This window comes from Littorina saxatilis, linkage group LG11 (genome assembly GCF_037325665.1).
Source record: "Littorina saxatilis isolate snail1 linkage group LG11, US_GU_Lsax_2.0, whole genome shotgun sequence".
Classification (NCBI taxonomy): Eukaryota; Metazoa; Mollusca; class Gastropoda; order Littorinimorpha; family Littorinidae; genus Littorina; species Littorina saxatilis.
The window spans coordinates 5691390-5708889 of record NC_090255.1 but is presented as its reverse complement, the minus strand read 5'-3'; the positions used below and the strand labels follow the sequence as shown (position 1 = coordinate 5708889).

General features: G+C 43.3%; 1 protein-coding gene and 1 pseudogene across 3 annotated transcripts in view; both read right to left on the bottom strand.

The window, feature by feature from the left end:
• Positions 1–17500, bottom strand: part of LOC138979621 (gastrula zinc finger protein XlCGF58.1-like) — a 57972-nt gene that overhangs the window by 2351 nt on the left and 38121 nt on the right. For 2 of the 3 annotated variants that reach the window (XM_070352341.1, XM_070352340.1), the window contains exon 3: positions 1–1013. This exon is cut by the window's left edge and continues 2351 nt beyond it. In XM_070352341.1, the coding sequence (XP_070208442.1) occupies positions 1–1013 (1013 nt within the window). Of the gene's footprint in view, positions 1014–5716; positions 5878–17500 lie in introns of all 3 variants that reach the window. The other variant, XM_070352339.1, reaches the window with a different exon arrangement.
• On the bottom strand, positions 11131–11249 carry LOC138980932 (5S ribosomal RNA; annotated as a pseudogene).

Below are 17500 nucleotides of genomic sequence, written 5' to 3'. Positions count from 1 at the left end.
TTCTCCAGTATGTGTTAGCATGTGGCTCTCTAAATGAGGTTTCTGGGTAAATGTTGCTGAACATTGTGGGTAGACATGTGGCTTTTCTGCTGTATGTGTCAATGTGTGGCTCTTCAAACTATTTTTGCGAGCAAATTTTGCTCCACGCGTAGACCCATATAAATCGTTACTTCCTTCTTTCACTAAAGCTCTACTTCTCGCAATGATGGGTGTTCTGAGCTGTGTTCTTTTGTCCTTGGTATTCTGGCTTGTCTCTTTGTCCAGTGATCTCTTTGTCTTATTTGAAGAGACCACAGATGTACCTGCAGTAACTGAACATGTTTCCTCAATTGATTTCACTCTTGCTATCTCACAGCCGAACGTGTCAGTGGATTTCAAGTCACTGTGTTCCATACTCTCGACTTTTTGTGCTGAGTCTATTGGCTCTTGTTTGACTTGCACTTGACAATCACAGCCTGTAGGCACAGGAGAGAATGCAACGTCTGGTTTCTTGTCCTGTTCATCTTTCACACAGTCAGAAACAATACTCGCCCCACGCTCACACAAACTTGTAGCACGGCTGTCTTCAGCATCTGAACTGCTCGTCTCGGTCACAGCTGGGAATGCCTCTGTCTTGACTTCAGCTGCTAAATTGCTCGTCTCTGTCGCAGCTGGTGAAATGCTCGTCTCGGTCACAGCTGGGAATGCCTCTGTCTTGACTTCAACTGCTGTACTGCTTGTTTCGGTCACAGCTGGGAATACCTCTGTCTTGACTTCAGCTGCTGAGCTCTCCCTTGTTATCTTTGCTCCCCCCTCCACTACACCGCCTGTTTCATGCTTGATATAAGAAGAAGGTTTAATCCAATCTTGTTCTAAAAATGTATGTGTGGTGTCAAAATCACCTGGGCTTTCAGCTGCCTCTTGTTTCACTCTAACAACGTCACTGTAAGCACTGGACGATGTTTGTATTTCTGAAGACCGCTCAATCTGGACGTTGGCTGTTGTCTCCATCTTGCTAGCTTCACCTGCTGGTGCTAAAACAGAAAATGCACACGTTTTGAAAATCAGAAATTCTTCCCTTCATTGTGCAAAGATGTTTACAGGCCTTTTCTGATACTATAAAACATAGCATTCCTGAAAGACAGAAAGTAGCATGTTCTTTCCCCAGAAAGACAGAAATATATTGTTCCTGAAACTCCCAGAAAGGCTGAAGAGATGTTCCTGAAAAACAGAAACAGATATACTAACACTCCTCTTCCCATGTTTAAGTTTGAGGTCACCAGGGATCAGTCAGCTTTTAAACAATGCGTACAGTATATAGAATGATGGGGAAAAAATGCTGCATCGAGAAAAAAATGTGAGTACATGTACATGTACTGACTTTAATTTGTCAGAACAATCATTTGTAAGAGTTGTTTTTATTGCCAAAGATGCACTAAATCCAGAACACCAGCGTAATATTTGATATGTCTGACAGCAAAGTGTATGCATTTTCCCTTGCAGGATAAGCATTGGACAAAAAGAGGCACATAATTTTTGTGTAAGCCATGTCATGTGTGCCACAATGAAAAAAGCAACACAACCAGAATCTCCAGATGTGTCATGAGTCATTCTCCAAAGCTGGTGAATTCTTAGGTCGGTCACTTAAAATAAAATTTTCACAGAAGCAAATGTGGTTAAGACCTTTCCCCCTGTTTATCTGGATAAAGATATGTTTGAAGAAGCACCCACAACAAAATGAATGAACATATTTGTATTTTGATATTAAATATAGTGTAAAAATGTCAGTAAATCAACTAAAATGGAGTCAGAAAAATGGGAACAGGCTCGGTACATATATTGGAAGCTACAGTTCATTTACACAATAAGTTGATTTTGGATGATTTCTTGAAAAGTCACTTTGTTGTTATTGGGCAATTGTTGTTATTTCCTTTGTGTCTGAGACCCCAAAAAATGAAGTTGAAAACAGCGTTACGTACACATCGAATGTTGTCACGCTCAATTAGATTTGTCCGACCTCTGTAACCAAATGAATTTCTTTACAATCACTAATTCTTTTGCGATCAAGTCAACAAGTGCAGATTGAAGATGCAGAAAAAGCATTCATTCAACCGAGGACACACTTTGGATGAATTTGATGTCTCACAGAGTGTTTTGTGTCACACGTGATGCGTTCATAACGATCGTTTTCATTATAAGCTAGCATCAATTCAACTGAATAAAAGCATACATTTTCACATTTACCCCTTTGTTAATCACCCAGCCATACAGATGCACAACGTTTTTTCAAGAAGGTCTTTCTTTCTTTATTTGGTGTTTAACGTCGTTTTCAACCGTTCAAGGTTATATCGCGACGGATTCAAGAAGGTGCATTTGACATTTTTTTGGAAGGGTACGTTAGTAACGCCCTTTGCTATTGGCAAAAATGCAGACCCCGATTGCTTGGACATAGCCAATTTCTCACCATTATGATTATGGACATGCCAATGTTTATTTGTAAGCATGTAAAAAGAAAAAAGAAAAAAAAAGAATAAAGATAAAACAAATATGTTGGAAAAAAAGATATATATTGAAAAAAATCAAATAGAAATTAAAAAACCCTATAGATGCTTATCAAGCACTAATGAGCACAACATTCAATTACTTAATATGACTGCATAATGAACAAATTAAATTGTGCCACAATGATGAAGGCCGCGGTCAATACATATGAAACAAAAGTCGATATGCCCCCCGAGGACAGACAAAAAAGCTGGTCTGACAACAAACCACCAAACATTGTTTTTGTCATCATTTTGGTAGTGAGAAAATAAGTGCACAATCAACACAGAAGCCATGCTTTGAAACACGAGTTCCGTTTTGATAAGGCCAAAAAAAAAATAGGTCTGTTTACGGTAACCCGACCGACCCTAGTTTTTTCGCACGACCCTAGACTTTTTTTTGGCATTTGGGGAAAAAAAAACAATCTTGTTTTTTTTGGCAAAATAACGTAAAAATATGGTTTTTGGGAAAAAAAAAAAAAAAAAAAAAAAAAACCAATCCCGACCTACCGACCCTATTTTTTGGGCCTATGTTACCGTAAACAGACCTATTTTTTTTTTTTGGCCTAACCACTGGCAATCAAAGCTGGCGTGTGAAAGCAACTTTCTGTGTTTTTGAGTTCATAAAATGTTGGGATGAATATGTCAGGTTTGAGGATGCACAGTTCTGTAGGTTCATCTCGGTATTCCACCCCCTCGGCTTTCAATTGTAAATATTAAGCTTAGTGATCGAATGTGGAAGCTTTGTTGGGTCAAAGGTCACAGAAGATTTGCGTCGTGCAGCGAAGGAAAGAATCCAATCTTGTTTCTGACTCAGTGCCTCTTTGTTTTTCATTAGACCTGTCCTTCTGCTTGCTCGGCTTTGTTAGATGTTTGCATATCTTGTTGCTATGTTCTTTGCTTTTATTATTATTTCTTATTTGCGCTTCGTTTATCGATACGTCTTGTGCACGGGTCAAAATTTGTGTGTCAGGGGTCAATTGGTTTGACTTGAACTTGACGTTCGTGTTTCTCCGAACGTCTGTGTATCGAAACACAGATACACGCACTCCATGACTTCGTAAGAAGACAAAACATATCAGTAGTTCTTTCTTTCTTTATTTGGTGTTTAACGTCGTTTTCAACCACGAAGGTTATATCGCGACGGGGAAAGGGGGGAGATGGGATAGAGCCACTTGTCAATTGTTTCTTGTTCACATGTACAATATATCAGTAGTTTCATTCGTTTGTGATGAATGTATGACCTTTCATGAAGTAGGTTTTTTTGTGGTTATTTTTGCCAGTTTGCCAGTTCGTTTTTGGAACTTTGCAAAGCAGTGTCGTGTCGTCTTGTTTAGGTCTGGGGAAATGCCAATGAAAAGAGCCGAAGAATCCCCAAGCGTTTCCATTGGGTTTGCTTTTGATTATCCATGTATAACCTGCTTCCTGCAACAATGGTAACCGGGGATTTATTGCATGTGGAACATGAGATTTATTTCCCAGGTGCTTGTGAATGAAAACTCATGAAAATGATGACAATATAAGATGTTTGGTGGCTTGTTGACAGACCAGCTTTTTTGTTGGTCCAAGGGGACCGTATCGTCTTTTGTTTCATCTTTATCGACCAAGGCCGAAGGCCTCGGTTTATAAATATGAGACAAAAGGCGATATGCTCCCCGAGGACCAACAACAAAATGCTGGTCTGACGACAAGCCACCAAACATTGTTTTTGTCATCATTTTGGTTGTGCAACAAAATGCACAATAACCCACAGGGAGACAAATTTTTAGAATCCAACTCCGGGCCACAAAGCATTGTCACAGTAGCTCGAGATAACACGTCAACCTTGTATGTGACGTCAAACGTAGCTTGTTGACGCTTTTCTTCCAGTCTGAAAATGTACAGAGCTGCGATCATACGTGTGAGTTCAGTAAGTGTTGAGCATATTTCTTTTCTTTTTAAGTGTCCATGACTTTTCGTTGTGGATTTTGCGATTACAGAGATAAGTTGCAAATTAACCATGAGTCGACGTGGTAATTATCAACATTGATTGGGTCTTTGAGAGTGAATGCTTACAATCGTTGTCCTCGGAAACACAAATCCAAAGCCGCGATGGTTCCACACATCAAACAATCAGCCTGATTGGCTTTTACTTTGACAATCCACGTTTCACCTGAAAGCTCAAACCCATTCACCACCTCGATTTATTGCATGGCCCGGGGAACATGAGATTTATTTCCCAGGTGTTTGTGAATGAAAACTCGTGAAAATGATGACAATGAAGTTTGTTGCATCGAACATCAGAATGTTAACTCGTTATTTAGTATCATGAGAAAGTTATTTGATGGAGACTAATCAAGTTGATGTTGTTTGTTCTATTTTCACAGTTATTCCCCTTATCATAATGTAAGAGCATTTTCCCACATAGTAAACAAAAGACAAAATGAAAAGCAAATGCTTATAAGTTATGTGTCTCATCTTTTATCATATGTATTTACAGGAATCAAACAGCAAATATTTGCTTTTCTAGCTTCATATGATAATGTCCAAGAGAGTGTTGATTTCCTAATTGTTGATCCAAACTTGATCCTAATGCAACATGCAACCTTCAAAAATCTGAAGAAAAAAAAAGGAAAGAGACAGACTTAAAGAGTCTTTTTTTTTTTAATTTTAAGTCTTAAAATGAAGGTAAAGTTACAGAGGTAATGAACAGAAAATCTGAAAAATCAAAGTCTTAAAAGAGAGGAAGACAGCCTTGAACCTTCACATCAAGAGCATGTATCAAGTAATTGATAATGAAAGTACAACAGGGAGGGCCAAATCTCAGGAATGTAACTCGCCAACCAGGCGAGTAACTTCAAAAAAGTCACTAGCCCTCCAGAAATGGTGCTGGCCCGGTGCATACCACACAGAAAAATTAGAATTTTTGCCGTCAGATTATCTCCCCATCGAACTCCCACCACTCCCCGCCCGGCTATCAGTATTCACTCTCCAGTGTTCTTGGAGTGATTGATCTCTTTTCTCTTTCTGCATCTGTTTATTTTCCTCCTTTCTCTGTACCGGTCTTCAAGAAACTTGAAAGTACAACCGAAGAGTCATGCAAGCAACCAGATGGTTTCGACTAGCCCAGCGTTTTACTTGCCCCTGGCGATCGGGCGGACGATTTTGCCATCCCTGTACAAGATCACTAGTCACACAATATCAGGTCACACACTCACTGCTTGGCATCCTGTCCATCCCATCAGAGGCTGCAGATGGCTCTTCAACAATTTCATACTCGATCTTCACCACAACAGTAGACGGCCGCTTCCTCTTCATCCTGATATGTCAGGTCGTCTTCCCCTGGTGAGTTGTCTTCCCCTGGCAGAGTTGTTGTCACCTGGTAGACACATTCACATAACATATCTATTCAAGTCACACTGACAAATTGTCAAGAATTTATTACTGCACTGTCACAGCTCTATAGTAACAGCCCTGCCGAAACAGCATTACTGCCGTATATATATATATAGGGTATGTAGCTAAATCCATGTAAAACTTGGGTTTCATGTGCGTGTGTGCGAGCTTCTTTTTACCTGCGCTATGTCTAGAGTTTAACTAGTCAGTCTGCCTGTTGTACCAGGTTCTGTTGGGGTAACATCGCTGGATGTATAATACACAGGCTCGACTAGACAAGACCCGTGGACCGAGGACCTGGGTGAGCAAACGGTTTTATTATTGAATGTATAGGTAATTCTTTAGTGTATGCCATCGTTTATAAGCCGCTTTACATTTTTGTAATTGTTTATCATTGTTCGGTACCTTAGAAGATGTTCTAGGTTTTGTAGATATTATACTTGAGTCACCGGAACTATACTTTCGTATGTCCGTGTAAGACTAGAAAAAGCTTATCAATTGAGTTATTCATATTGTATTTGTGGGAGCATAGCCGTTTTAGTCTTCTAGTTTTGTTTTAGGGTCTGGAGGTGATAAAATAACCTGGAGGGTTTTGCCGCCACCACGAGGGAGACCGGTGCTAGCATGTGGCCAGACCGCAGTGGGGGACCGCGCGCCCTAGAGTTACTTGTTTGGTCAAGTCTTGGTGTCATCTTATTCTACATAGTTTCTTTGGCAGTGTAGCCGCCGGTGGTGTGCCGCGTGAGGCATATTTGTGATCCGATTTTGTATTAAAAATTTTAGTAATAAATTTTCATTTGATTAATATACTTACCCAACTCACATATAGCAATTAACCCTGGTTCAGTGCTGGTATCGCTGTACGCGTCCCCTTGGTAACAAGAAAGACGCCTCTAAAAAAGAGTGACCGAGACCCGTAAGGGTGTCTAGGCCAGCCCGGAAACGAGGCTGCCTTCCGTATGCGCGCGCATACTCCGCCATATGCATCATTCTAAAACGAAGCCCAACTCACTTCTTTTTTAGACATATATAACCCCACAGCGGGGAGGCGGGAGGGAATAAACGATGTGAGTTGGGTAAGTATATTAATCAAATGAAAATTTATTACTAAAATTTTTAATTAAATTACATATCTTACCCAACTCACATATAGCAGATTGCTACTAAAGGTTGGAGGGCACTTTACCCAAATAGGAATCGAGATTTTGTCCTGCCTCTACCCGAGCAGGTAACCCAGAAACGCATCCTGTCTCAAGGCATAGAAATCCCTGAGAAAGACATCAACGAAGAACATTTCAAGAAAGCCAGTAAGCCGACTCAAGAACTTCCGCCAGGAGATTAAAATGAAGATCAACTAGAGTGGAAGCCCAATCTTTTGCCTCATGAGGCCTGGCTGTAGTAAAGGGCAAGACTGCCCTGACATTCCCTGCCTGACTCTGCCACCAGCCAAGAGCTTGCCTAGCTATGGTGGAGACCCACTTGGCTAACGAGACTTTCGACATATCTCTAAACCGTACCATGATGAATGAGATAAAAAGAAGTTTCTGAGTCTCCAAACGAGAGTGCACAGTCCGAAACAGAAATCTGCTGAGGGCTCTAACAGGACAAAAATGTACATCAGGATCTCCAAGAGCAATAAACTTGCTCAAGAGAGGAAAGTTGAGTCCGCGCCACCCGAAGAGAGAGGACTGACTGCTCCCCCCCCCCCTTTTAATTCCTTGCCAACACTTGAAGGCATGCCTAAACAATGTGGCAGTCTATAAAGCTAAGGTTGACTTAAGTAAGTCATTACCTCCACCAAAGTCGATAGAAAAACTTTCTATCCTTAACCAGTGTTTAACGTCGTTTCTAACCGTTCAGGGTTAAAAAGCGACGGAGTTGAAAAATAAGAACAAGAGCTGTTAGAATCAATAATCTGAAAAGATCCATGCAAGCTAGAAAAATCATTGAACTCGAAATGATCAAAAGGCTAAATATGGCTCTGGAGGAGCCAGAATATTGCTAAAAGGTTTAAAATGTGCACGAAGCTGGATTCTCCAAATTCTGCTTACTTGCCAGAAAATTTGAAGGAACCCTAAGAACCATAGATCAGTCTTTCTCCAAAAAGCTGTCCATAGCAAACCTAGCCAGAAAAAACCTTCTGCATAGAACACAGAAACTCTGAACCAAATCCAGAGTTGAGGCAGAAGCCCCCAAGTATCTCAAGTGAACCCTTACAGCAGACATTCAAGTAATTCCAATGTGAGAAAGCAAAGATGCCTTCTTGCCAGCCTAAAGAGGTCTGGAAACCAAGATTGCAAAGACCCGTACTGTGCGACCAACAGGTCGCCCAAACTAACTCAAAAAGAGCCCTGTGAAAGCGAGGGTATGGAGCCCCAACCCAAAGTGGATAACAGCCAGCCTGAAGCTTTTCGTTTGGAAACGAAAAACAGCCAAGACCTGCCCTGCGCTTTCCTTTTACCGTGAGATTCTCTTAGTTAGAGAACCCGCGTGCCTAGAAGCGGGCTCAAAAAGAGACCTTTCAAACAAGAAAGAGATTAACCTCTAGCCAACAGAATAATACTTAAAGGGCAGAGGCTTACTCTCAGGTAAAAAACGGCAAAGTAAAATCTTTGTAAATGAGTCCTGTCGGACCACAAAGATAACCTGTTAAACGTAACCGCCCAAGCGAGAGACTAAAAGCAAGTTTCGTTCAAACGAGCCAATCATAAAGAAAAGATGCCGCAATCTCCCAGAGCTAGGAGACCTTGATCTAACAGACAGTCTCTCCTTGCTATCGCCATCACCAAACCCGAGGGCGGTTCCATAGAACGAAAAACAAGAGAACCTAAGTCCTTAAGCTTGGAGTTACCCGAAGCCTACAGAAAGCGCTCCGCGAGTGACACGCTACTTGGGCGTAAGAAACAAGCTAAAGCACCACCACCACCACAGGCAAATAGTCGTGCGTTGCCCACCAATGTAGTGGTGACAAAGAAGACTCGCTTGCGAAAACTTCCGCAAGAACAAGATGACCCCGCCAGAGGATCTAAGAACTTAACACTCGAAGATTCTCCTCAGAAAGCTCAAACCAACTACAAAATGCCGCGAACCGCGACACAGCTGAAGTATGAGCCTCCCCATTTCCTCCTCTTGTTCCAGCATCATAACGAACATCGAAATGATGAGAACCAGTCACCCATCCCGATAAGGCAAAAACTTGCCAACAATCGGAAAAGTTTTGAAAAGTTTCAAACGTCATAACACCATGCCCGATCTCCATCCACCTGACTCACGCCAGCTGGAAGACTGGAAGAGAAAGTGAAAACAGCCTGTAAAAAAGGCAAAGGAACCGCAGAAACGGAACCAGAAGCCAAAAGCTGAAAAGTGCCGACTACCAACACCACAGTGTTAACAGAAGAAGGATATCCCGTCCTGCACCCAGAAGTCACAGCCGCAAAAGCGAAAGCGCAACAGGCCGTGGATAAGTAAACATCAGGACCAACCGGTTGCACAGAAACACACCGGACGATCCCGTTGTACCTCGAACCATTTCAGCTGCGAGCGCCACTGCACTTGCTAACTTGAAACAGAACCTAAAATCAGTGCTTTACAGAAAAACAGGAGCACCACAATCTGAACAGCCTTCATGCACCTCCGTGCAATCCGGAAGCTGACTCCATGCTAGACTTAAATCTCCGACAAAGAATCAGCCCTACTGCTCTCTTCCTGCCCCCCTGCTCGGTATCAAAGGTAGGAAAGTGACCCCCAGAGAGACTCGCATGGTCAACCCAAGAATCACCCAGCCCACCAACTTCCTGCCCCCAGGGCGGAAGCTTACGTTGCCTAGGGCTCTTAGCCGCTGCTGAACGTGCGCCAGAAAGCGGAAGAACAGACACGGTTTCAACACTTCACAGAACAAAGCTTGCTACCTCCTGCGAACGTACACCACTTTCACCGGAGAACCCGGCTACACGCGGCCCTTTGCCAACTCCAGGGCAATGGACAACGATTCCCGGAAGCTGAAGTGAACATCTTGTTCCTCCGAACTTCCAGAAGTCATCAAACCGGATAGAGGTGGAGGAAGTAAAGCTATGCTCTCAACCACCCCCTCCAGTCAAAACTTAAATGCCGTTTTCCGCCGCCCACGTCACTGCGCTGGACAACCTGAACGGCAAGTTAAGCTGGGTGTCGTCCATCCCCGTGAACGCACCCTCATATGGAAGTATCTTCGTTATCCTCTCCTTCATGCTCGCAATCGCAATCGGGAAGGTGACCCCCGCCTTTCGCGGTCCACCAACTTCCACAAAACTTAAATGCCATTTTCCGTCGACCACGTCACTGCGCTGGACAACTTGAACGGCAAGTTAAGCTGGGTGTCGTCCATCCCCGTGGACGCACCCTCATAAGAAGGTATCCTCGTTAACCTTTCCTTCATGCTCGCAATCGCAATCAGGAAGGTGACCCCCGCCTTTCGCGGTCCACCAACCTTCACAAAACTTAAATGCCGTTTTCCGCCGCCCACGCCACTGCGCTGGACAACTTGAACGGCAAGTAAGCTGGGTGTCGTCCATCCCCGTGGACGCACCCTCAAATGGAAGTATCCTCGTTATCCTTTCCTTCATGCTCGCAGTCGCAATCAGGAAGGTGACCCCCGCCTTTCGCGGTCCACCAACTTCCACAAAACTTAAATGCCGTTTTCCGCTGCCCGCGTCACGGCGTTTGGACAACTTGAACGGCAAGTAAGCTGGATGTCGTCCACCACCGTGGACGCACCCCTTCCTGCCCCCTGGGCGGAAGCAGATGCCTTTCAACCTGACCACAGTCTACTGACGAGGCGGGAAGAATAGGAACATCTGTTCGCTTGTCAGGGCCCTTAGCACCCACTGACACCCCGACTAAGCGGTGGATATCAGCCAGTGTTTCAGAACTTTCACCTGGGATTAGACCCGAGGCTACTCCCTCAAGACAACGCTCACGTGGAGTACACATACCTTGTGAAGAAGGACAGACGCCGGAGACCGTGAACTCCCCACACAAGGTCACAGCAGGGGACGAACGACCACTGTCCAGAGACGAACCCACAGCAACCCCGGCCGGGAGAGCACGTAGTTCTGCCTAAGATGACGAAGTGCCAGCTGCCAAAGCAGAAACCTGTGAACTTAAAGTCAAAAGCAAAGAGGCCACGTCTACAGACGCAAGCCCAATAACAACATGTTTAACACCGAGCCCGGACTAATCCGTAGGCTTAAAACAAAGGTGGCCACTGCACCCGGTGTTCACAGGCGGTCACCCATCCAAGAACTAACCGGGCCCGACGTTGCTTAACTTCGATGAAAGGACGAGAACCGGTGCTTACAACGTGGCGAGGCCGTTGGCCGGCAAAATGGGGGTTCCGGAAAAGTCACCAGTGTAGTACACAAACTGGAAGCGGACTTGCCTACCGGCTTAGCGGGTAAAACAATCAACACATCCAAAGATTTTTAGCAAGAGAATCTACAACAGAAACGGACATAGACCGGATTGTTTAGACTTCCTAAAAGCTTTCTAAGGAGAAAAGGGCACAGCAGCTACCTATTAAGAAGCTGCCCTCTTCTTAGCATTGTCAGCCATGACGGAAAAACGACTCACGAAAAAAATTTCCGAGAAACATCGCAAGTCCAAAATACGGCCAACAAAACTGCCAAAATCAAGCAAAATACAAGGAACGACCTCACCTCAACATAGTTGTGAAGTCCAGATGACAAGAAGAGACCAAGAGGAACGAAACAAAGTCAAAAGACTAAGTAACAAAGGCTGAAACAGCCAGAGCGTACATAAAATGCGACCAGTCCCACTGACGCTGAGTTTTTAGAATGATGCATATGGCGGAGTATGCGCGCGCATACGGAAGGCAGCCTCGTTTCCGGGCTGGCCTAGACACCCTTACGGGTCTCGGTCACTCTTTTTTAGAGGCGTCTTTCTTGTTACCAAGGGGACGCGTACAGCGATACCAGCACTGAACCAGGGTTAATTGCTATATGTGAGTTGGGTAAGATATGTAATTTAATTTATCATTATTGTGTATTTGTCATCGACAAGCGAAAGAGGATTCTTTCAAGTTCAACATATTCTGGACATGATCTTCAGACAACATTGTTGTGTGTTAGGTGCGAATCTTCGAAGAATTATTAGTCAATGTGGATTGTAATGTATGTGAATATTTGATATGTAAACACTGTGGTTGATGATCAGTTCTGTCTCCAAGTTTCATGATGGCAGATAATGCGTGGTACAGTGATTTGTTCGAGAAGCGCCATGCAGGCTCCATACCTCCGTCTTCAGCCCTCTAGGTTTTCTGTAGGGGTTGCCCCACCCTTAGCTCCTGGCCCGTATGTCCTACCCTGGGAGCACAAGGGGGATTGTTTCTCCGAGGATCCCACCCCGGTTGAAGCTTTTACTCAGGTTGCTCCCTCCCCAAGAATAGCTGCCTTACTGGGCTGACGAGTCCATTCTGCCCGGCTAGTTCCCCATAGCTGGAATGCCTTCGTCCGCCATTGCAGCCGTTGGGAGAAAAAGAAAATAATTAAATCTCCTCTTCCGCCTGCCTTGCCGTTGAGGCCCGGATATCCTGCCGGTGCAGGGATTTGACTTTGGAGTTTGCTTCTCCTAGACCAGTTGCCTGCCATGGCTACAATCTGAGTCTGGTCTACTCAGTAGGACATCCTCCTCCGCCTTCACAGCCGTTGGGAATTCTCTTCCTCATCCGCCTGTTCCACCGTTGGGATGCCCTGAAGGTGCTATTTGCCCATAGCTGGGAGATCTGTTCGTGGACACCAGGTCGCACGTCATGGGGGCAGATCCTCCTCCCCGATCCGCCTTGCTTAGCCTGGGGGCTCGCGCTACCCAGTTTCCAGGGCTGCCAGCGTGGAGGCGCAAGGTCGGTCTTCAGACAAGCAGTACTTATCTAGTCCGGAGGGATTACACCACAATGGATACCTCGCTTAGACTGCAGCTAATGTCATAACAGCCGTCACATACAACACAGACAAGCGCAGGCAGAGCAGCAAGCAGGTACAGGCTATATGCAACCAACCACCATGACACAGCCTACAACCCTAGACTAGGGTGGTCCAAGGGAGGGCATCCTATTGATACCCCACTACCCGCACACACCAAGCACACATTCATCCCCTGGAGTCTATATCCTTGAGGTGGATAGAGGCTCCTTAGTGCCCCAACACTGTGGTTGATTGTGTGTATTCCCGTAATGTGTATCTTAATTATGGATGAATATACTTATTGTTATTTATTTCTGTGTTTGGATTGCGATTTCTGTATGAGAGGGAATGAACATGCGAGACAGATCGGAGTCAAATGTGTGTGATAAGTCGTATGCTACAGGAATCAAATTCATGACACAAATAGACTGCCAATGTTCGAAAATTCAGAATCAAAATTTGATAAGACAACCAATCCACGGGGCAACCACTGCCCAGGGGTGTGTCTGAAACTGAAAGACATGGACAAGGAGCAAGTGTTGATTATTTGTCTCACTAAAACTAAAAGCAAGGATATATATATATCTATATTATAATACGCGTGGGCTTTTTCGCCGTGTGGACGTATCTCCTACCAAACCCAGTCGATTTGGCCCCTGTCTCTCGGTTTACCCGTAGGAACGGATCGCGCTGAACACGATGCGCCGGCTTAGATTAACGAGTTCGAAAGCGAAATGGCTTTTGGAGGCTTTTCGGCGAAAAATTTCATAGCAGACCAAATATCCCAGCTATCCCATTGGCCGAAAGTGAACCGTCTGACTAAACACTACGCGACCGCACCCCAGACGAACCTAGCCGTGTGTTTTATTTCTCTGACTTAAAACTCGGTACAAAGTATGATAATGTTGTGAAGATACTGGATATATAAAAAATACTACACGTACATGCTTTAGTTTGAGGCCCCGCAAGGTAGTGTAATGTCGCGTTACTGGCTCAGTCTGTTTGGTCGGTTCCGATTACCTCCCATGGATGCGAAAACCTATATGACCGTTTTTTGTTATTTTTCTCTCTGTTAATTCACCAGTGGCTATGTAACATGTGTAACACAACTGCACCAGTGTAGGGGTTAACATTTTATTTTTCACTCACATGTTTGCTGAAGTGTACACATTTTGTTCCATTTAGTGCTGTTTTTTTCCCCCGTCTGAAGACACATATGGTGATGTGTACAACTATTGTTCTCTGGGCACATTTTTTTGCACATTTATGTCCCTCACTTATGTCAATGTAACTGCTAATTTGTTTAAGTCCAGTCAATCGTACAAACGTTTCATTGTGGGTGACTCGAGCTGTCGAGGTACTGCGACGAGATTTCTTTCCCAATTATATGATTGGTGTTATATATTCTTTTACACATTTTAACTAGCATTCATCATCTTGGTTGAAGCGTGACAAAATGATTTTGTCACATTGATGGAATTCTCAGACTGTCCACATTGACTGAAATCTCCGAAAAGGGCACAATTTAACGCTGTTTTATTCTTTCCCAATTATATGATTTGTTATTGTTCACAGAACCCACTGTATATTTACCACTGGGTTACTTTTTCATTCCTATTTGCTGATGTGTAAAACTTTTTTTGTACTGTGCACCCTATTTGCTCATTTAATGCTGTGTTTATGTGTTTATTTCACTCCCATGTGTCTTATTTTCTGAGATTTCGGTCAATGTAGCCACTTTTTGTTTTGCCGCATCAAGCCTTTCCTTCCTAACTGTCTGCCTTCACCAAGCTGTAGATTCTTGCATTACTAATGGCGAGCAGCTACGCAAGAAAACAAAGAAAGTGTATTCAAGCGCCGAGCTGGTAAAAAGAAAATATCGCTACATTGACCGAAATTTCAGAAAGCATCACATGTTTGCTGCTGTGTAAATGGTTTGTCGTTCATTGCACATTGAACGCTGCTTTTCTTAGGTTTGATGTTTTATCACATTTTGTTGTTCTGTGTGTGCTAGCGCTTTTTTGGCGTAACTTTGTCGCAATTACTTCTAAATTTAATATGTTACTGTTGTCACTGCAAACTTGCATTCTCCCAGTAAGGTCATATATTGTACTACGTTGCAAGCCCCTGGAGCAATTTTTTGATTAGTGCTTTTGTGAACAAGAAACAAGTGGCTCTTTCCCATCTCCCCTCCTTTCCCCGTCGCGATATAACCTTCGTGGTTGAAAACGACGTTAAAGAAAGAAAGAATGTTGTCATTACACAAGTCATGGCCAATCCACCACTGTGCCCTTTTTTATCTCCCAATAAATGTATGGCATTTTGTTCTGTACGCGCATGCCATTGCACATTGAACACATTTTTGTTGTTGCTTATTCATAGTTAACTCTGTAATTAATGAAGAAGAAAAAATCCCGTGCGGAGCACTGGTTATTACTAGTACATTGTATATATATGTTCTGCGCGTTCTTAGAATCCGGTTTCATTCTAGAATGGACCGGGTCCAGGTTGGAATTCTAACCCTGCGCAAGTACAGGGGTGCCATTCTAGAATGAAACCCTTGTTGCTGGTCCATTCTAGAATCGGCTGTGCGCAAGGTTGGAATTTGGGTCCAAGTTGGAATAGTCATTTCAGTTAGACTATCACACATCCAAAGCCACAAATGTGGATTTTCTGTTTGTTTTTGTTTTTTGTGTGTTTGGTTGGGGTTTTTTTCTCGGGTTTTTTACACTTTACTCAAAGACATCGTGAATTGGGATTGTGATGTTCTGAAAGTGATTACGATTTTGAGAGACACTCAGCACTGATCGCTACGAACAGAAATTTCCGGACTGACAGTGTTTTGCCAATCTCGCTTGTAACTGGATTTTCTGTTTGTTTTTGTTTTTTGTGTGTTTGGTTGGGTTTTTTTTTCTCGGGTTTTTTACACTTTACTCAAAGACATCGTGAATTGGGATTGTGATGTTCTGAAAGTGATTACGATTTTGAGAGACACTCAGCACTGATCGCTACGAACGGAAATTTCCGGACTGACAGTGTTTTGCCGATCTCGCTCGTAACTTTTAATCTTATTCATATACATGAAGAGTTTGAAACGTGGGCATATCACAGTTTGGAAGGTAGGGATTCTGATAGATTAAATAAAAACTGTCAAACTTTTAGGCATGGAATTCCCCTTTGAGAGTATTTGTTGTGGTAGTACTACTACTATGAATTGCTTTCAATGTTTTCCCATAATATTATAAAACCAGACAAAAGTTGTTGTTGATTTCTGTTTTTGTTAATGTCAACTTTTTTTTAAACCTGTGACAACAGCTCTATAACTCACTCTGTCCTTCTGTTGGTCTGTCTGTCGGTTAGTTGGTCTGACCGTCTGTCTGTCAAAAAAATTGTCAAAAAACCGGACATTTCCGAGAGGGAGACAGCGCTGACATTGCAACTGCAAGCGGCCGCAACCGGCTCTCATCACAAAAACAACTGCCCTGCAAACATTACCGCCCTGGTAGTCCCCCTTGCTATGGTCTGCCTTTGTTTATTGCGTACTCAGGAGTGTCAACTTTCTTGACATGGCATCGCAAGATCGCCAAAGGATTTTTTTCAGGGGTAGACAAATCAGCCCCATTTTATCAAAGGGAAGGTGCAGGTGGAGATAATTCAAGGGAAGACAACTCTGTCTTACCTACAAACATTACGGCCCCCTTTATTCACTCTCGCGATGCTTCACGCATGGTTTCATTCTAGAATGGCACCCCTGTACTTGCGCAGGGTTAGAATTCCAACCTGGACCCGGTCCATTCTAGAATGAAACCGGATTCTAAGTTCGCGCAGAACATATATATATTACCCTTTCACAATCCATACAAACCTGACAAGAGTTATTTCCGAACATCGTCTATTTTCACACTAAACTTTAACATTAATGATAACCCACAAATAACTTTGTAACCCGAGTACCACTACCACCACCAGGTGGCTTTTTCGGTATTCTTGAACTTTAGCGTTGTAAATTCATAGCTCAAAATCCAGTGGCATTTTTTACTTATTTTTGATAAAAGTCCCTTAAATCAAGCCAAAATTTTTTTATCGTGAAATTGATTGACGGATTGAGCTCCAAACTTAAAGCTTAATTAATTAATTCTGTCGTTTGATCAACGAAAATTACGAGAAAATGAATCGACAGTGCTGCATCTCTTCCTACGAAAACAAGGCTATGCTGATGTTTTTTTACTAAAACCTATGAAAATGAAAAGCATCTGTTCAAACTTCAGTTCATTCGGGTCGGGTCACTTTGTGCCCCGGACTACCCCGGACTACAAGAAATGTTTGGACAACAAAGACAGATCTATTGATCTGTGTTTATTTACAAAACCCTTTGTGCCCCAGACTACCCCGGACTACAAGAAATGTTTGGACAACAAAGACAGATGAATTATAACAAAGGAATAATGATGCATAAAATTATGACAGAAAATGCACCCGAAACCATTTGTTCAAAGTTCTCTTTGAAGAATTCGCACCATTTTAGTAAATCTCATTCGTTACTTGGCCATGTCTATTACTTTGATTACGGCTCTTCTGTGAGTAAATCTCACACACACACACACACACAGGGGTAGTGACAGTCCGGGGTAGTCCAGGGTAGTCCGGGGC